Source organism: Hippocampus guttulatus, chromosome 4 (genome assembly GCF_054856545.1).
Source record: "Hippocampus guttulatus isolate MCC_2025c chromosome 4, RoL_Hgut_1.0, whole genome shotgun sequence".
In the NCBI taxonomy this organism is placed as follows: Eukaryota; Metazoa; Chordata; class Actinopteri; order Syngnathiformes; family Syngnathidae; genus Hippocampus; species Hippocampus guttulatus.
Window position 1 is genome coordinate 12,554,557 of NC_141264.1, and position 21,073 is coordinate 12,575,629.

Consider the following 21,073-nt stretch of genomic DNA (forward strand, 5'->3'; position numbering starts at 1 on the left):
AAACGTTCATTAGGCCGAAATACACTACATTCAGTTTATGTTCGTCTAAAATATGAACAGGTTCATGAACTTTTTCATTCAGTTACAACACACGGTGCTGTTGATGTGTGCTATTTCTGCTTTCTATTACCAACTTCGCAATTTGAGGTGAGACTGGCTGCTTGTTGACACACTTCCCATCTCACCTATGCATTTGAACAGGATATATGCATATTGCAAATTTGCCACTTTTAATGATGACATCATGAATATTATTGGATTAAAAAAAGATATATTATACCAAGCCAAGACCAGAGAACAAGAATGGGAAAATATTCCACAAAATCTACTTCACATTTGGTCCTTTGAAAATTCTCCACTTGTTTGTAGGTCAATAATGTGGAAGTAAGCACCGAGTGTTTATTGAGTCTTCCTGGCATGCTACACCTTAGTCGGTGTCTGGTGGGACTTCTTGAGGTGGAAAAGTCCCAGGCAGTGCGACCTGAAATGCAGGTCAAAGAAGGCATAGAGGAAGGGGTTGAGACAGCTGTTGATGTAGGCCAGGCAGGCGGTGTACGGGTAGGCCAGCAACAGGATGCGCTGGAAAGCACAGGTGGTCGGGAACAGGTCCAGTTCGGACAGGGCGCCCGTGCTTCTCACCACATGGTAAGGGATCCAGCAGGCGGCGAAGACCACAACCACCGTGATGATGATCTTGAAGAGTCGCCACTTGCGTTGGTCCTCCTTGCGCCAGATGTGGAAGTGGCGCATCACGGTACAGCCGATCAACCCGTAGCACACCATCATGGCCAGTAAGGGGAGTAAAAACCCCAGGGTGGACAGCGACAAGCTCAACCCGGCGAACCACTGGCTCTCCTGATGCCTGTTGCTCACGACCAGGCTGAAGTCCAACGCGCAGAAAGTTCTGTTGCTACTCGGGTCTTGCTGGGTGGTGCGGAACACGAGGGCAGGGACAGACAGGAGGCCCGACAGCGTCCAGACGGCAAAAAGGGAGGCGCCCATGTGGCTGCCGGCACACAAATGGTTGCTGGGCAGTGAATGCACGATGGCCTTGTAACGATCGAAGCTCATGCTGGTGAGGAGGAAGATGCTGGCGTACATACTGAGGAGATCCATATAGCTGATGATCTTGCACAGAGCCGCTCCAAAGGGCCAGTGGTCATCCATGGCTGTGTACACCGCCCAAAGGGGCAGCGTGACCGTGAAGACCAAGTCGGCCAGAGCCAGGTTGCCGATATAGATGTGGGCCACCCGCCGCTTCCCCTGCACCTGCTTCACGGCGTAAAGGACCACACTGTTGCCGGTTAGGCCCAAGATGAAGATGAACAAGAGGAGCACCGGAATGAGCCATGGGGATGCCGTCCTCTCGGAGATGTCGCACATGGTGTAGTTCTCCATCTCTTCATAGTCGTAGTATTGCTGAGGGCTCTCAGTCTGCTCCATGGCTGTTCTGTCTTAGGCTTGGGGTGGCTCGTGTTGCTGCTCATATGAGCTGCCCACTCTGACACAACCCTCTGAGCCCCGAGGATGCTACATCCCACCCCCAGCCCCGAAACGACTGCCCACTTCTATTGGAAAACCCTTCATTTGTTAACTTCCTGAAGCATAGCACAATACATTACATCATCTACTCTTGCTCTTTTCTTCACCTTTACTCACTGGAAATGTAACAAAGTAGAAATTAATGCAAATAGTTAGATAGAATGAAATGGTACAGTGCAATATCAATATTTTAATAAATCACATCTTACTCAAAAGTAATTACAAGTTCAAATTCAATCAATGTAATGACATATTTATATACACTCCTGAAATGAAACGTGAACTTCTGTGTGCTTCAAGAACTCGACAAAAGATACATTCATTCTGAAAGACAGGAAATAACTTTAAGCTACTTGTATTGGTTATCATGTTGCTTTATCTGCTCTTCTGTTTCCTCTAACCTAGGGGTGTCAAACTCATTTGACATTGTGGGCCACATACGGCTGAGGTAGATTTCAAGTGGGCCGGACCATTAAAATTATACCATACTCTGCTATAAATAGCCAAAATAATAGGGCTTTCCTTTGTTTTGGTCTAAAGAAGCACAAGAACATTAGGAAAAAGTTGAAATGTAATGAACATGTCTTTTACAAAATGTTTCATGAAGCACCTTAGATTTCCTTAGACAAATGTGCAATTTACTTTTATCATTCACATATAAGGCCCGGTAGTCCAGTGGTTAGCACGTCGGCTTCACGGTGCAGAGGTACCGGGTTCGATTCCAGCTCCGGCCTGCCTGTGTGGAGTTTGCATGTTCTCCCCGGGCCTGCGTGGGTTTTCTCCGGGTGCTCCGGTTTCCTCCCGCATTCCAAAAACATGCGTGGCAGGTTGATTGGAAGCTCTAAATTGTCCCTAGGCGTGAGTGTGGGCGTGGATGGTTGTTCGTCTCTGTGTGCCCTGCGATTGGCTGGCAACTGATTCAGGGTGTCCCCCGCCTACTGCCCGAAGACGGCTGGGATAGGCTCCAGCACCCCCCGCGACCCTAGTGAGGATCAAGCGGTTCGGAAAATGGATGGATGTATGGATGGATTCACATATATGCATTGCAACTGATCCCACTGATTGTACAAAGGCACAAAACTTTAACAAGTAATTGGTATTGAAAAATATAGTAATGCACTTTAAGATTAAGCTAGATTTATAAAGAAAGGAATTTTTAAACTATTTACACACGTGCATATAAAATCTAAACTTAATCCCTGCCTACACCTTACAAACTAAGGAGAGTGCTATTAAATGTGTAAAGAATAAAGTATTCACATGTCCTTGATACCGTCTGCTGTGTTGGGTCTGTCTTCGTGACAGACGCTGTCTCTTCTCTGATTAAAACAATGTTGTCTTTTACTCTGATCAAAACAGTGGAACTAGCGGATACTTCGTGAATTGCACCTTATTAAAATATTCATCCCATGTCTTTTATGTATTTTTTCACTTTTAAATAACCTGCGGGCCTGATCGAACCTCCTTGGGGGCCGGTTCCGGCCCGCGGGTCGTATGTTTGACACCGATTGTCTCTCAGACATGTCCCGGTAGCTCCTTTGCTGCCAGCGAGGTGACTTTCCACATGCCGAGAGCCAGCTTCGGTAGCCGGGGATGAGACCGCAAAGGTCCCTCCCTCCGAATGCAGCTTTCACCCTACAGTCTCTAAATTGGGAGGAAAAAAATGTTGTTGAAATACTTTTTCAAAAAGCAATTAAAACCAAAACGTATTTGTAGTCCTTAAAGCACAAACATAAACACAATCAGAGCAGCTTTGTTTCTCTGGCTGCTGACCCACCCCTCGCCCCCTAGTCTTCAGGTGAGGGGCTATGTGCTGTATCTCTTAAGCTCACTAAATCAAGCGGTGAGCTACCAGCTGCTCTGGGATGCCCCCAAGCAATGTTCCCTCTCACCTGCACACATTCAAACTTGTGCACAGCTCGCACCTTCTCAGCACACAGCAAATGTTATACAGTCCAGTGCATTTTAAAAAACAAATTGAGCCTGAGTAAAATTTGCATTTTGTATTTTCCAATTCTCCTTACAGAAAAGTTTATTCGGCTCATAACCGATCGAGGGAAGGAGCCTCGAGGCTGTGTAAGAATGTCTCATATTATTGCGCCGCACGTGTGAAGTGTCAGTGGTCGTATGTTGCGCAATTCACATGGGTTGTGGCAGCCCTAGCTACCTTCGTTACTCATGCACGAGATGCAAATGATCGCTATTTCTCAGTCAAACATAGTCAGAGGTAACTTTGATGTGCTCTTTTTTGAAGGTGAGGGCACTGCGACCTGAAATGCAGGCCAGGGCCTGGTTACTGATACAGTTGTGGTCTGCCCGCTGCATGCCCTGCGCCCACCACACCCTGAAAATGACCAGGCTGTTGCCAAAATGGCCAAAAATGAATATGACTACGACTATGACTCTCTGTCTCCTCGCAGTCATAGTACTCGTAAGGGTTGTCGGTAGGCTCATTGGCTTTTCTCTCCTGGCCTTGTGGTGGAGTGTGTTGTTGCTCGTGTTATCTGCACGCTCTGACACAACCCTCTGAGCCGTGAGGATGCAACCCCCTTCCTTCACAACACCACCGCCCACTCATGGTCACTTAGTGAAACATGGCAAATTACATCAGATCATCTACTATTGCTCTTTTCTTCAGATCTTTTTCATAAACAGCAAGAAAGATTTTTTTTTTAACTTGACTTCCCCTTTAAGGTTTTTTTAAACGAAAAGTTATCCATCTGGCTTATAATTTTCAATGAACAATAAATAGTAATGTTTATAATGGAATGTCTTGAACACACATTTATGTTGATTAAACTTTATGTATGTTGAAAGAGATCTAAATGTTGTAAAGCAGTAATGGAACATTTTTTGTGATACTGTTGATGTTTAACATACAAAGTACAAGTCATAACATTGAAATGCAAAAAATAAAATAAAATATTTTAAAAACCCTGCAAAAATACGTGGTTACAATAGCAGTTCTCTCAAGTGGCACTATACCGAGCCGATGAGAGCCAAAATGTACTAACAATCAGTGACTCCAACGTCATGCAACAGGCCAGGCCATTCAAAGTCATAGATCCGACAGAGTAGAATTTGAGGACGGTGATCACAAGTGGATAAAAGTAAGACCTGCGCTTCACATGCATATTTTGTATTGGTGCCAAGAATAAAATTCACCAATAAAATTTTTTGTTTGAACCTGTGTCTTGGGAGCTTGTGACAGAAAAACACATTGGCCACTGGATGGCAACATGAACCAAAATTTGAATATTTGCCGGCAGCTCAGACAAGGAGTGAGCATGTCTCCCTCTGACTTTGAGATTCAGGGTTAAAATCTCGGTCTTCCTGTGTGGAATTTGAAACATCACGCTTGGTGGTTCTTCTCATGGCGTTACTTTTCAGTAATATATATATTCATTCATTCATCTTCCGAACCGCTTTATCCTCACTTGGGTCGTGGGGGGCGCTGGGGCCTATCCCAGCTGTCCTCGGGCAGTAGGCGGGGAACACCCTGAATTGGTTGCCAGCCAATCGCAGGGCACACAGAGACAAACAACCACGCACGACCACACTCACACCTAGGGACAATTTAAAGTGTTCAATCAGCCTGCCATGCCTTTGGAATGTGGGAGGAAACTGGAGTACCCGGAGAAAACCCACGCAGGCCCGGGGAGAACATGCAAACTCCACACAGGGAAGCCGGAGCTGGACTTGAACCCCGGTACTGTGAAGTCGACGTGCTAACCACTGGACTACCGGGCCGCCCCATATATATGTGTGTGTGTGTGTGTGTGTGTGTGTGTGTGTGTGTGTGTGTGTGTGTGTGTGTGTGTGTGTGTGTATATATATATATATACACACACACACACACACACACACATACGTGTTTTGGTGCATTTTCAGGACGTCCGTTTGTTCACCCGACATATGGGTACATGCCTTTCCCGTGGTCCTACAGGCTCCAAAAAAATATGGTAACCATGAAAAAAAATCAGGAAGACACCCATCTATTCAGATTTTGGCTAGGACGTAATTTTTTTTTGATTTATGACAAAACTACTACATATGAGGACATTGACTGGTTTTTGTGTATTATGGAGACAGTCACCTCAAACACACTGCCATTTCATGTTTTTGTGAATTTTGAGCCCCCTAGATACACATCATTTTCAAGTATATATGACTTATGAAGACCAGCTAAGAGTAAAGTGTGTAATTTTTAGATTGACTCCTGTTACATATCAACAGTATATGTTAGGCACATGTGTCCAATTGTCATGCTCGGGCACGGGGAGAACTCTACAAAGGAAGGAAGCCCAGATTCAAACTATCAATTGCTGAACTATGAGGCGAATGTGCCAAACAGTCGTTGATATTCATGGTAATAATACAAGACAGTAAAACTAAGCTGTGAAGAAGAAGAGACAGTTAAATATGTGGTCAGTCCACTTTCTTATTTTTTAATTGCTGACAAATATGAAATTATGAACACAGAAAACATGCCACCTCCTCTCCATGACACAAGGCAGTGCAATAGATGAGGGTTGTTTGAACTGAAGAAGATTATGTCAAAATGTGAATACTGTGATGAAGAATTTTTAATAAATGTGGCCATATATTGTGCCATGTGTGTAGCAACTTCTTCTTTAGCTACCTGTTAGACAAAAGCAACTTTTCAAAAAGTATTGAAATTCTTGAAATAGGATGAATTCAAATGTTTTAGGGTTTTTCTGAAATATCACCTCAAACCTAATAAGCCTATCTTTTGTGAGAAGTTTGTATATTGTACGTACGTTTATATACAGCAGGGGTGTCCAAAGTCGGTCCTCGAGGGCCGCTGTCTTTTTGTTTTCCAGCTCTCCCAGGATGTTCTAATGCTGCATCAGAGCTGACTGTTGAACTGATCATCTGAATCAGGTGTGATGCAGCTGCGAGAGCTGGAAAACAGGCACGACAGTTGCCCTCCCGGCCCAGATCGGGACATGCCTGATATACAGTATACCTTACATGTTCGTACATCTCCAAGGATTTTCCAATTTGCTCTTGAAGCTCATGAAACAATAAATGTGAAACAGTATTCAACAACAAATATGAAATCCGTAATTGACCATCCCACCCTAAATGCACCATTGCTATTGCTATAGTTAACTTGAACTGAAATGTACCCAGGCGTGCTCGCATTTCAATGGACTATCTATTCATTTCCCTTTTTAATGCAGTTATCCTGTTGTGGATGTAGTTTTTGATGGACACCCAGTCTCTGTCTTTCAGAGCTACTAGCTCTGCGTGGAGACAGGACTCACAGCTCGTTTTACCTGGAACGTTATGGCTTGTTATGAAATCAAACATATGTCTCTCAACAGCCTTCACTTCATCATCTGTCCACGTACGTCTCTTATTCCCACCTGTAAAAGAAGGCATTATTTATTAAAAATGTCATTGCAAATGTTAAAAATGCAAAATAAGATATTCCAGGAAATAATGAGAATTTTGAAAAAAATGCTCTTTAACCTTGCTTTTCATTGGAGCACTTTGACTTTTTGTTCATCAAAAGTACTTCAGCTTCAATTAAGATATGTTAATTTTTGCCATTTTTGTTTAACTTTAACTGGTGTTTTTGTTGTCCCGTGTGATTGAGAAGGAAGTGTCGTCCACGTTCTCTAACTGGGTTGGAGCAGAAATGTTTTCCAGGGTTGCGACAAAACTGTCGTCAGTGTTGTCAAAGGTGGTTGAAGCAGAAGTGCCTTCCATGTTGTCCGATGTAGATGGCGCATATGCATGGCTTGGGTTCCCAGAAGTGTCAGAGCTTGAGCCTTTGAAAAATTATACAAAAATAGTTGAATGTGGCTTTTCACCATTGCTTTCTTATATGTGCCAAATCGTCTCCTAATTTCTCAATTTTCTTTCGGCTGTCGAGGCCTAATGTGTTTTCAACCTGCACATTTTGCATCTTTCAACACCATTTTCAAATACTGTAGTAAATTGTTTCTAATTCATACATAGTTGTGCATAAAGACTGAGATTATCAGGCACCAATTTACTCTGTCTTATGTCATAACTTGAGGACATTACCATTTTCTGTGTAAGTGAGAATCGCTTTTTCTTGATTAAGGTCAGCATTGGTTTCTTTGCTCAAATCGTCATCGCTCGTGGTTACTTCATCTGGTTGGGTTAAAAAAAAACAGACAGGACAAAATGCTTTTGTTTCAGGGTAAACGCAGAATGTTAGATGTTTTAAAAATGATATTTAAACAACATCAAAATATTCAGCATTCTTCGTTCTGACCAGTTAATAAATGAAGAAACATTATTTCTCATTGAACATTGCTCACAGGAGAGTTTGGGAATAACGTACCACACTATAGAAAGTTTAACTCTGTTCAGCTCTGTGGAACAGCAATATGGGGACATTCAGACACAGCCTCTCCAGAGTTAGGTTAAGACAAAAGTCATGTCACCTGAAACACACTCAGGTTTTTCAGGTCTAAAGAAATATGAGGACATGACGACTGAAATCATGGAGAGTCCATGTTTCTGATTTATAACTTCTCCTGTGTTTGTCAAAGAAAGCTGTAAACTCAAAACTGGTATATATTGATAAAACGCAATGTTTTATCATGAAACGATTTGATAAATAAAACCTGTTGTAAGGATGAAATGAATCTTCCACTCCTTTCTTGATCTTCAGAAGGTTTCATCAGGATCCGAATACCTGGTGTCTGCAACATAGCAACAGTGCAGTGTCAGAAATATTCAAATTTATTCATCCTAATTAGTTAATAAATGAATAAACATTGTTTTTCATTGAACATCGCTCACAGGAGAGTTTGGGATTAATATACCACACTATAGAAAGTTAAAACTGTTCAGCTCTGTGTAACAGCAATATGGGGACATTCGAACACAGGCTCTACAGAGTTAGGTTAAGACAAAAGTCATGTCACCTGAAACACACTCAGGTTTTTCAGGTCTAAAGAAATATGAGGACATGACGACTGAAATCATGGAGAGTCCACGTTTCTGATTTATAACTTCTCCTGTGTTTGTCAAAGAAAGCTGTAAACTCAAAACTGGTATATAATGATAAGACGTAGTAACCTGTTGTAAGGATGAAGTGGATCTCTCATTCCATTCTTGGTCTCCAGAAGGTTCAGTCAGGTACCCGTCACTTGGTGTCTGCAACATAACAACATTACGGTGTCAAAATATTCAGCATTCTTCATTCTGACCAGTTAAGAGATGAATAAACATTATTTCTCATTGAACATCGCTCACAGGAGGGTTTGGGATTAATATACCACACTGTAGAAAGTTAACACCGTTCAGTTCTGTGGAACAGCAATATGGGGACATTCGAACACAGGCTCTCCAGAGTTAGGTTAAGACAAAAGTCATGTCACCTGAAACACACTCAGGTTTTTCAGGTCTAAAGAAATATGAGGACATGACGACTGAAATCATGGAGAGGCCATGTTTCTGATTTATAACTTCTCCTGCGTTTGTCAAAGAAAGCTGTAAACTCAAAACTCGTATATAATGATAAAACGTAGTAACCTGTTGTAAGGATGAAGTGGATCTCTCACTCCCTTCTTGGTCTCCAGAAGGTTCAGTTAGATCCCGTCACTTGGTATCTGCAACATAACAACATTACGGTGTCAAAATATTCAGCATTCTTCATTCTGACCAGTTAAGAAATGAATAAACATTATTTCTCATTGAACATTGCTCACAGGAGAGTTTGGGATTAATGTACCACACTATAGAAAGTTAACACTGTTCAGCTCTGTGGAACAGCAATATGGGGACATTCAAACACAACCTCTCCAGAGTTAGGTTAAGACAAAAGTCATGTCACCTGAAACACACTCAGGTTTTTCAGGTCTAAAGAAATATGAGGACATGACGACTGAAATCATGGAGAGGCCACGTTTCTGATTTATAACTTCTCCTGCGTTTGTCAAAGAAAGCTGTAAACTCAAAACTGGTATATAATGATAAGACGTAGTAACCTGTTGTAAGGATGAAGCGGATCTCTCACTCCCTTCTTAGTCTCCAGAAGGTTCAGTCAGGATCCCGTCACTTGGTATCTGCAACATAACATTACGGTGTCAAAATATTCAGCATTCTTCATTCTGACCAATTAAGAAATGAATAAACATTATTTCTCATTGAACAAAGCTCACAGGAGAGTTTGGGATTAATATACCACACTGTAGAAAATTAACACTGTTCAGTTCTGTGGAACAGCAATATGGGGACATTCGAACACAGGCTCTCCAGAGTTAGGTTAAGACAAGTCATGTCACCTGAAACACACTCAGGTCTTTCAGGTCTAAAGAAATATGAGGACATGACGACTGAAATCATGGAGAGTCCATGTTTCTGATTTATAACTTCTCCTGTGTTTGTCAAAGAAAGCTGTAAACTCAAAACTGATATACACTGATAAAATGCAATGACCTGTTGTAAGGATGAAGTAAATCTTCCACTCTTTTCTTGATCTTCAGAAGGTTTCATCAGGATCCGAACACCTGGTGTCTGCAACATAGCAGCATTGCAGTGTCAGAAATATTCAAATTTATTCATCCTAATTAGTTAATAAATTAATAAACATTGTTTTTCATTGAACATCGCTCACAGGAGGGTTTGGGATTAATATACCACACTATAGAAGGTTAACACTGTTCAGCTCTGTGTAACAGCAATATGGGGACATTCGAACACAGGCTCTCCAGAGTTAGGTCCAGACAAAAGTCATGTCACCTGAAACACACTCAGGTTTTTCAGGTCTAAAGAAATATGAGGACATGACGACTGAAATCATGACGAGTCCATGTTTCTGATTTATAACTTCTCCTGTGTTTGTCAAAGAAAGCTGAAAACTCAAACCTGGTATGTAATGATAAGACGTAGTAACCTGTTGTAAGGATGAAGTGAATCTCTCATTCCATTCTTGGTCTCCAGAAGGTTCAGTCAGGTACCCGTCACTTGGTGTCTGCAACATAACAACATTACGGTGTCAAAATATTCAGCATTCTTCATTCTGACCAGTTAAGAAATGAATAAACATTATTTCTCATTGAACATTGCTCACAGGAGAGTTTGGGATTAATATACCACACTGTAGAAAGTTAACACTGTTCAGTTCTGTGGAAGAGCAATATGGGGACATTCGAACACAGGCTCTCCAGAGTTAGGTTAAGACAAGTCATGTCACCTGAAACACACTCAGGTTTTTCAGGTCTAAAGAAATATGAGGACATGACGACTGAAATCATGGAGAGTCCATGTTTCTGATTTATAACTTCTGCTGTGTTTGTCAAAGAAAGCTGAAAACTCAAACCTAGTATATCATGATAAGAAGTAGTAACCTGTTGTAAGGATGAAGTGGATCTCTCATTCCATTCTTGGTCTCCAGAGGGTTCAGTCAGGTACCTGTCACTTGGTGTCTGCAACATAACAACACTACGGTGTCAAAATATTCAGCATTCTTCATTCTGACCAGTTAAGAAATGAATAAACATTATCTCTCATTGAACATAGCTCACAGGAGAGTTTGGGATTAATATACCACACTGTAGAAAGTTAACACTGTTCAGTTCTGTGGAACAGCAATATGGGGACATTCAAACACAGGCTCTTCAGAGTTAGGTTAAGACAAAAGTCATGTCACCTGAAACACATTCAGGTTTTTCAGGTCTAAGGAAATATGAGGACATGACGACTGAAATCATGGCGAGTCCATGTTTCTGATTTATAACTTCTCCTGTGTTTGTCAAAGAAAGCTGAAAACTCAAACCTAGTATATCATGATAAGAAGTAGTAACCTGTTGTAAGGAAGAAGTGGATCTCTCATTCCATTCTTGGTCTCCAGAGGGTTCAGTCAGGTACCTGTCACTTGGCGTCTGCAACATAACATTACGGTGTCAAAATATTCAGCATTCTTCATTCTGACCAGTTAAGAAATGAATAAACATTATTTCTCATTGAACATTGCTCACAGGAGAGTTTGGGATTAATATACCACACTATAGAAAGTTAACACTGTTCAGTTCCGTGGAACAGCAATATGGGGACATTCTAAAACAGGCTCTCCAGAGTTAGGTTAAGACAAAAGTCATGTCACCTGAAACACACTCAGGTTTTTCAGGTCTAAAGAAATATGAGGACATGACGACTGAAATCATGGCGAGTCCATGTTTCTGATTTATAACTTCTCCTGTGTTTGTCAAAGAAAGCTGAAAACTCAAACCTAGTATATCATGATAAGAAGTAGTAACCTGTTGTAAGGAAGAAGTGGATCTCTCATTCCATTCTTGGTCTCCAGAGGGTTCAGTCAGGTACCTGTCACTTGGCGTCTGCAACATAACATTACGGTGTCAAAATATTCAGCATTCTTCATTCTGACCAGTTAAGAAATGAATAAACATTATTTCTCATTGAACATTGCTCACAGGAGAGTTTGGGATTAATATACCACACTATAGAAAGTTAACACTGTTCAGTTCCGTGGAACAGCAATATGGGGACATTCTAAAACAGGCTCTCCAGAGTTAGGTTAAGACAAAAGTCATGTCACCTGAAACACACTCAGGTTTTTCAGGTCTAAAGAAATATGAGGACATGACGACTGAAATCATGGAGAGTCCATGTTTCTGATTTATAACTTCTCCTGTGTTTGTCAAAGAAAGCTGTAAACTCAAAACTGGTATATAATGATAAAATGCAATGACCTGTTGTAAGGATGAAGTGGATCTCCCAATCCTTTCTTGATCTTCAGAAGGTTTCATCGGGATCCGAACACCTGGTGTCTGCAACATAGCAACAGTGCAGTGTCAGAAATATTCTAATTTATTCATCCTGATTAGTTAATAAATGAATAAACATTGTTTTTCATTGAACATCGCTCACAGGAGGGTTTGGGATTAATATACCACACTATAGAAAGTTAACACTGTTCAGTTCTGTGGAACAGCAATATGGGGACATTCGAACACAGGCTCTCCAGAGTTAGATTAAGACAAAAGTCATGTCACCTGAAACACACTCAGGTTTTTCAGGTCTAAAGAAATATGAGGACATGATGACTGAAATCATGGAGAGTCCACGTTTCTGATTTATAACTTCTCCTGCGTTTGTCAAAAAAAGCTGTAAACTCAAAACTGGTATATAATGATAAAACGTAGTAACCTGTTGTAAGGATGAAGTGGATCTCTCACTTCCTTCTTGGTCTCCAGAAGGTTCAGTCAGGATCCCTTCACTTGGTATCTGCAACATAACAACATTACGGTGTCAAAATATTCAGCATTCTTCATTCTGACCAGTTAAGAAATGAATAAACATTATTTCTCATTGAACATTGCTCACAGGAGTGTTTGGGATTAATGTACCACACTACAGAAAGTTAACACTGTTCAGCTCTGTGGAACAGCAATATGGGGACATTCAGACACAACCTCTCCAGAGTTAGGTTAAGACAAAAGTCATGTCACCTGAAACACACTCAGGTTTTTCAGGTCTAAAGAAATATGAGGACATGACGACTGAAATCATGGAGAGGCCACATTTCTGATTTATAACTTCTCCTGCGTTTGTCAAAGAAAGCTGTAAACTCAAAACTGGTATATAATGATAAGACGTAGTAACCTGTTGTAAGGATGAAGCGGATCTCTCACTCCCTTCTTGGTCTCCAGAAGGTTCAGTCAGGATCCCGTCACTTGGTATCTGCAACATAACATTACGGTGTCAAAATATTCAGCATTCTTCATTCTGACCAATTAAGAAATGAATAAACATTATTTCTCATTGAACATAGCTCACAGGAGAGTTTGGGATTAATATACCACACTGTAGAAAATTAACACTGTTCAGTTCTGTGGAACAGCAATATGGGGACATTCGAACACAGGCTCTCCAGAGTTAGGTTAAGACAAGTCATGTCACCTGAAACACACTCAGGTCTTTCAGGTCTAAAGAAATATGAGGACATGACGACTGAAATCATGGAGAGTCCATGTTTCTGATTTATAACTTCTCCTGTGTTTGTCAAAGAAAGCTGTAAACTCAAAACTGATATACACTGATAAAATGCAATGACCTGTTGTAAGGATGAAGTAAATCTTCCACTCTTTTCTTGATCTTCAGAAGGTTTCATCAGGATCCGAACACCTGGTGTCTGCAACATAGCAGCATTGCAGTGTCAGAAATATTCAAATTTATTCATCCTAATTAGTTAATAAATTAATAAACATTGTTTTTCATTGAACATCGCTCACAGGAGGGTTTGGGATTAATATACCACACTATAGAAGGTTAACACTGTTCAGCTCTGTGTAACAGCAATATGGGGACATTCGAACACAGGCTCTCCAGAGTTAGGTCCAGACAAAAGTCATGTCACCTGAAACACACTCAGGTTTTTCAGGTCTAAAGAAATATGAGGACATGACGATTGAAATCATGACGAGTCCATGTTTCTGATTTATAACTTCTCCTGTGTTTGTCAAAGAAAGCTGAAAACTCAAACCTGGTATGTAATGATAAGACGTAGTAACCTGTTGTAAGGATGAAGTGAATCTCTCATTCCATTCTTGGTCTCCAGAAGGTTCAGTCAGGTACCCGTCACTTGGTGTCTGCAACATAACAACATTACGGTGTCAAAATATTCAGCATTCTTCATTCTGACCAGTTAAGAAATGAATAAACATTATTTCTCATTGAACATTGCTCACAGGAGAGTTTGGGATTAATATACCACACTGTAGAAAGTTAACACTGTTCAGTTCTGTGGAACAGCAATATGGGGACATTCGAACACAGGCTCTCCAGAGTTAGGTTAAGACAAAAGTCATGTCACCTGAAACACACTCAGGTTTTTCAGGTCTAAAGAAATATGAGGACATGACGACTGAAATCATGGAGAGGCCACGTTTCTGATTTATAACTTCTCCTGTGTTTGTCAAAGAAAGCTGTAAACTCAAAACTGGTATATAATGATAAGACGTAGTCACCTGTTGTAAGGATGAAGTGGATCTCTCACTCCCTTCTTGGTCTCCAGAAGGTTCAGTCAGGATACCAACATCTGGTGTCTGCAACATAGCAATATTACAGTATCAGAAATATTCTAAAAAGTATTCTTCAGTAACTGAAGAAGTATGAGGGCATGACTGAAATCATGAAAAGCAACATTATACCAACCATAGAGTGTCAGAAATATGTCGTAGTTATATGACTTTTGAATAAATTGAACTACTTTTTTCAGTGACCACATTCACAGCACAAGTACTGTGTAGTACAGTACTCTTTATGGTACCTACCACTGTACAGCTCTGATAGCTAACAATTTCAGGACATCAGACACGACTGAGTTCAAATAATAAAGACAACACCCGAAACATACTCTTTCAGACTAAATCAATGTAATGACTGAAAAATGTGGAGTCCATGTTCCTGTCTTTGAATTTCTGTTGACGTCAAATAATCCTCTAAAACAGACACTTGTGTTAACTTTTAAAAGGTAATAAACTGTTGATGAAAATGATATTTCACTCACCTATGAAATATAATGATTTACTTATTAGATCTGGTTGTCTACAGGTGTATATTCAGGCATTACTTACCAGTGCTCTCCATGCCCACTGAGAATCTCCATAGTCATAGGTTATTTCATTCCCTGCTTCGATATTTTCAATTGCAAACAAGCAAAGATGAGGTTTATCCTGGATTGTCAGCTTTTTCATTCTACAGTTTGGGCCTTTGTGAGCATCATTGACAAGTCGACCTAATGAACCATCTTCATGGGAGGAATCAATGCTGAAATTGAACAATGAAACATGAAATGTTTTTCCAGTAAAACTACAATGTTGTACAGAACCACATGATGTTTTTCTAGATCTTGACTTACCACCATTTGCTTCCTTTCCATTCAAAATCAAACAGGAAACAATTTTGCTTCTCTGTGTACTTTTTCTGTCTCTTGTCTCGTTCATAACTTGAGATTAACTCTCCACGGTACTCAACCACAAATAACCCCTTTTCGATTGGTTCACTTGTAAATACACCACGTCCTAGGACACGAAAAGTTGACACTTAAATGTTGATTAATACAATCCAAATCAGGCTTACACAATGCAGTTAATCAGATATTCACAAATACATGCAGACCAAAAAATAAAAATTTAAAGAGGGGAAAAAACATGTTTAGTGGTACGATAACAAAATAATTCCATGTAAAACTAAAAACAATTATCAGAATCGCTGATAATTTTCTTTAGCAATTTGTATCAGCACAAAATAATGTGGCTCCTTACATCAGAGTTGTTTACATTGCTTGCCTTCAATTGAACAGAATGTATGGAATAGCAAAGAAAAATACCAGCGGTTTGACCGACAGTTTGACTAAAGTGATCATCATAAGTCAAGTGAAGTACCATTTTTCCTCAATGGATAACATTCGAAACCTAATTTCAGTTCCTATACTATTCCACTTCAAACTGCATTATATGGTTGAGGGAGAGAAAGAGAAGAGCAATAAGGTCAAAAAAAGTATGGGCAGCAATGTTGGTAATGCATTACCACCATAGTTTTTATTTTGGTCACAGGCAACCTAATGCGGCTGCACAGTGTGCGACTGGTTGGCACGTCCGCCTCACAGTGCCTTCTTGTGTGGAGTTCTCCCCATGGCTGCATGGGTTTTCTCCGACTACTTTGGTTTCCTCCCACATTCCAAAAACATGCAACGTAGTAGGTTCACTGAACTCACTAAATTGTCCCTCGGTGTGATTGTGAGGGTGAATGGTGGTTTGTCTGTGTGTCCTGTGATTGGCTGGCACCCAGTTCAAGTTGTACCCTGCCTACTGTCCGAAGACAGCTGGGATCGGCTGCAGCACAGCCAGGCCCGTATTAGTATAAATGGGTTTGAAAATGGTTGGATGGGATGTTTTTTTTAATCTGATTAACTGTGCGTTTCTATTTTTGTTATTTTCTCTTTGTAAATACAAATGCAACTCTAACAATTGTGGGAGGGAAAGGATTCATCTAATTTCTTTGTAAGCTGTCCTGGCGTTTCACACCTCCGATCTCCAATCAGAAATCCCACTGAGCAATATACACCACTGCACATAGAAAAGATACATTATGACTAAAATAAAAATTAAGCAATCAACAATAATAGTCATAATGATAATGACATACATAATTCCTGTGACCATTCTTTCAGTTTTAAACTAAGTAGAGACCTTTGATGGGCAGTACAAATTGCTGATAAAAATGTGGATTTGTCAAACAGCTACCACAGCCTTCTTCAATCAGGTGAAATAGGCATTGTGAAGGAAGTTTGAAGGCATCTAATTTTCCTCGACTATTACAGATAGTATGCGTTTTTTATGAATTGTGATATTTGTTGAAGCACAATATTTTAACAGAAGCCGAATAATTTCTATTTCTATTTTTTCATTTCAAGATATTCCTAGTTCTACATGGCAATACAATATTCTCAAGAATTGAATGATAATGGCTGCTAAACATTCTCTTAAAAAGTACTTCAATTATTTTTGCTCCAATATGATCAATGGCATAAAAAAACATGCTGTTGTTTATTGTGATATTTTTGGGGTAAATACAATGTGCGAATAAAATCTGTCACTGTGACAGGCTTTGGTTGCAGCTCTTGTCATGTGCGTGTGGTAGCCATAAGAATTAGATAGCAGGTAGATTGATAGCATACCTTTATAATCATTGATCCACTGGGCTTTCAAACAAGGCTTGTCGACTCCAGATAAAATAAAATGAGCAGCCTCAGATTCAGGGCTCAGTCTGGCTCTTCTTTGTGACATTATCACCACCAGTAAACATCTACAATGGAAAGTGAGAAGAAGTCAGCCAGACAAGCAAGCACAATACAATGGCAGCACTTATTTTGGCTCAGAAAGTACTGAGCCAAAGGAATATTATTTTCTTCCTCAAATATACAAAAATTCATTTCATCAAACATTTGCTGGTCAGATTAATAGATTCGGGCAAACCATTTGTCAGGCAGATAACAATGTAAAATTAAAATAGAGTAACACAATATTGTCTTGACCAAATGTACCAACAAAGCTGAATTCTGCTATAATTTCATTGCAAACGTTTGTTTGTTTTTTCATTGAAACGGTGTACAATTGAATCAACACAAGAATAAACAGTGTAAATACACCAGACTTAGCATAAAGGCTAGAAGTGCATGGCCCACTTTCATTAGGCTACCTGTACTAACTAATTTCAATTAACTGCAATCAAATAAAACAAATACTGCACTGAAATAAACATTTGGCACCAAAATCAAGTTCCACAGACTGTGTTGTCAAAGATTTAGAAAGGTTTTCTAGAACCTTGCCTGCAGGACATGTCCACATTACTTTTACTGGAAGCTTATTAGCATGCTAACGATCTAGCTAGCTAGCTAGCTAGCTAGCTGTCTAATTGAATGACATTACCTTTGGTGGGCACTGTTAAACACGGTTATATTGAACAAAGTCTATGTTACAGTAAGATAAACGAAAAGGAATTGCTTACCAGGTGGTCATCCACGCGTGGTCGTGTTTGTTTCAGAGAGTTTAATAGATATCTGGCTGTAGGATTGTCTGGCTGCTTCACATGTTGGGTTTTGTGTGACTGCTAATTGAAGTGACTTACCAGGACGAGGGCGGGGAAAATGTGTGAGTCAGTCCGAAAAAGATGACATATGAGGTCCTGCACAATGACGTCACTGAAAGTGTGTTAAAAGTGTGTTAAGGTACCGAAGTTGGCCACTAGTTTTCCAAATGAAAAGTGAGTCGAAAGTTAAACACACTTAAACACACAATTTCTGAAAATTGTGCTCTTTCAGGACATCACTTATTTTTGGTGTGGGAGTATCCTCGTGAGCTCTAGAGTAGTGTAGACTGCGTGGAAATATGAGGACGCGAAAAATGTCCTCATTTTTCCACAGGTCCTCATTTTGAAGGTGTGTTATCATAAAATTGTCCTGAGATGTCATGAATACAAACACACACACACACACACACACACACACACACACACACACACACACATATATATATATATAGGCGGCCCGGTAGTCGAGTGGTTAGCACGTAGACTTCACAGTGCAGAGGTACTGGGTTCGATTCCAGCTCCGGCCTCCCTGTGTGGAGTTTGCATGTTCTCCCCGTGCTTGCGTGGGTTTTCTCCGGGTCCTCCGGTTTCCTCCCACATTCCAAAAACATGCATGGCAGGCTGATTGAACACTCCAAATTGTCCCTAGGTGTGGGTGTGAGTGCGAATGTACATAATAATATACACACATACACACACACATTTTTTGGGGCAGGGGGTCATCTTTCAACTTTCACAGATAATTGCTGTTTCACATTGGCTTTAAAGGAAGGCATTGTGTTTTTTCTCCCACAATTTAAAACATTTCCCCAGTGTCTCAGGCCTTTAAAAAAAAAAAAATCTGTTGATATGCCATTACATTTGCAATGCTGCAACGCCGTTCACGGGAATGAATATTTTTAGTTCACTAAAAGAGGTTGTAAAAGGCATCCTGGGCATTTCCAGCCCAAATTATCTTGCAAACCCAATAAAATGACATCAAAGATTATAAAAATGAAAATAAATTGTGGCATAGGACCTTTAAAAAGTCAATACAATATTCCATGTCCTTTAACTTTTGAGATCCACAACAACATTAAAAACATTTCATTATCAGTCACATAAGTAGAGGGAACTGTGTGGAGTCTTTCAAGCCTTTTTATAGGACAAAATTCAAGCGAATAAGGAACTGAAACTCACTTTGAATCAAGCACATCACCGTGAATGACTTTGCGTGAGAATCATATATTTACCAAGCATGGATCATGTAATTGAGAAACGCAATCAAATGATAAGCAGACCGGAAGAATAGCAATAAGAATAGAATAATCTTTCAGACACAACTTGGCCACCAAAGCCAAGTCTGACAATGACAATAACAGCTGTGATGAATCATTGGTGACTTGAAGCTTCGGTCACCACAACAACCCCCAAAATTGCGACCTCTTCATTTGCAGCTTCTTCCTCAGTTGATGCTAATTACAAAAGAAAAAAGTTTCAGGTTTACGATAAAGACAGTTTATCTCCTTTAATCACACATTAGAATGAGGCAATTATACAATGGCAAAACAAGTAATTAAACCACGAAAGGTACTCTGACTTAAGCACATGGCTCCACATACTGTATGGTACAGGGTCCCCATTGGCCCTTCAAAGATATTAAAAAACAAAACAAAACAAAAAAAACCCCTTCACCAATGTAAACAGAGGAGTTTGAGTCAATCTCAATGTCAATGAGTCATATTACATAATGAAATGTTTGCTCAAAAAACTTTGTATCGGTGGTGGAACAAAGCGAACAAAACAGCTGATTTGAGTGTGCGTAATTTGATGTCAGAATTATACTTGACCAAATCTGTATGACATTATGCATTTGCAGTACAGTCCTTTATTTGACTTGGTTCACATTGTTATAACTTTATTTTTGTAATATTACTTTTTTCTCATTAAATTTTTTTGGGGTTTTTTTCGTTTTGCAAAATTTACTTGCGTAAAAATTACGACTTTATTTCTTGTAAAATTGTCATTTTCTCTTGAAGTGTAGCAGCTTCCTTCTTGACAATGTTATTACTTTCTTTTTTTTTTCTCAAGAATGTGTAACTTTTGACCAAGTGGTTTTGTGCCACTGGTTCAAGAAAACAGAAGTGAATGATGACCCACACAACTTTTTTCAACCAGTTTATTTCCTCTTTTTCAGACTGAACCTTTATGTATCGTTCTTGAAGCACACAGAAGTTTTCTTTTTCTTTTCTTCAATTGAAAAATTACTTTTGTTAATCTGTCACAAGAAGCGGGGATTGATGGTACCATCCATCCATTTGCTGTCTCACTTTTCCTCATTCGGGTCATGGGTGAACCTATCTCTGTGGACAATTTAGAGCAGGCGTAGGCAACAGGTGGCCCGCTGGTTGCATACGGCCTTCAATCACACTCTGAGTGGCCCTTTGATTAATTACAAAAAGGAATACACTGAAAAATATCTTTTTTCACTACACCCACTCCCCAAAAAATATGATTCAAAAAAGCTGATAAATATTGATTATGTTTGTTTGTTGTTGTTGATGTTTTTCTTAATTAATTTATTTATTTATTTTGAATCAAAACCAAAGGGGGAAATGGGGAAAATCGTCACGGAAAAAATGGGATTCATCCCAAATACAAAACATACTGAAAATAAAAGTGCAAATGTGCGAATCCGAGGGCCCCGAATCGCAAATATGTAGAGGTCGCTGTATTTTACGTTGCAATATCACAATTCACCACTAGGTGGCCAACATGGCTTTGTTGAGCTTACACCAGTTCATGAACTGCCCTATGTTACAACGTGAGTTGGCCTCATTGGGGGTTTTTTTTTCTTCACGAATTTGGAATGATATGTAGGACAAACAGTACCTCAATGATAACATTTTGAGTGATCTGATTTTCATGA

General features: G+C 39.9%; 2 protein-coding genes across 2 annotated transcripts; both read right to left on the reverse strand.

Annotated features, from left to right (window-relative positions):
• Nucleotides 1-213: 213 nt before the first annotated feature.
• LOC147205972 (apelin receptor B-like) lies at nt 214-1,476 on the reverse strand. The gene has a single exon (XM_086109258.1). It carries the CDS (start codon nt 1,441-1,443, stop codon nt 421-423), a length of 1,023 nt encoding a protein of 340 aa, XP_085965384.1. The 5' UTR covers nt 1,444-1,476; the 3' UTR covers nt 214-420.
• A 4,487-nt stretch (nt 1,477-5,963) lies between these two features.
• Nucleotides 5,964-14,159, reverse strand: LOC147205973 (uncharacterized). Its single transcript, XM_086110190.1, has 17 exons — nt 14,085-14,159; nt 13,628-13,705; nt 13,177-13,254; nt 12,721-12,798; nt 12,264-12,341; nt 11,811-11,888; nt 11,358-11,435; nt 10,902-10,979; nt 10,448-10,525; nt 9,991-10,068; nt 9,540-9,617; nt 9,085-9,161; nt 8,629-8,706; nt 8,172-8,249; nt 7,603-7,692; nt 7,042-7,343; nt 5,964-6,935 (listed from the first exon to the last, which is right to left on the reverse strand). The coding sequence occupies exons 2-11, from the start codon at nt 13,682-13,684 to the stop codon at nt 9,576-9,578; spliced, it is 723 nt and encodes a 240-aa protein (XP_085966316.1). The 5' UTR covers nt 13,685-13,705; nt 14,085-14,159; the 3' UTR covers nt 5,964-6,935; nt 7,042-7,343; nt 7,603-7,692; nt 8,172-8,249; nt 8,629-8,706; nt 9,085-9,161; nt 9,540-9,575.
• Nucleotides 14,160-21,073: the final 6,914 nt, after the last annotated feature.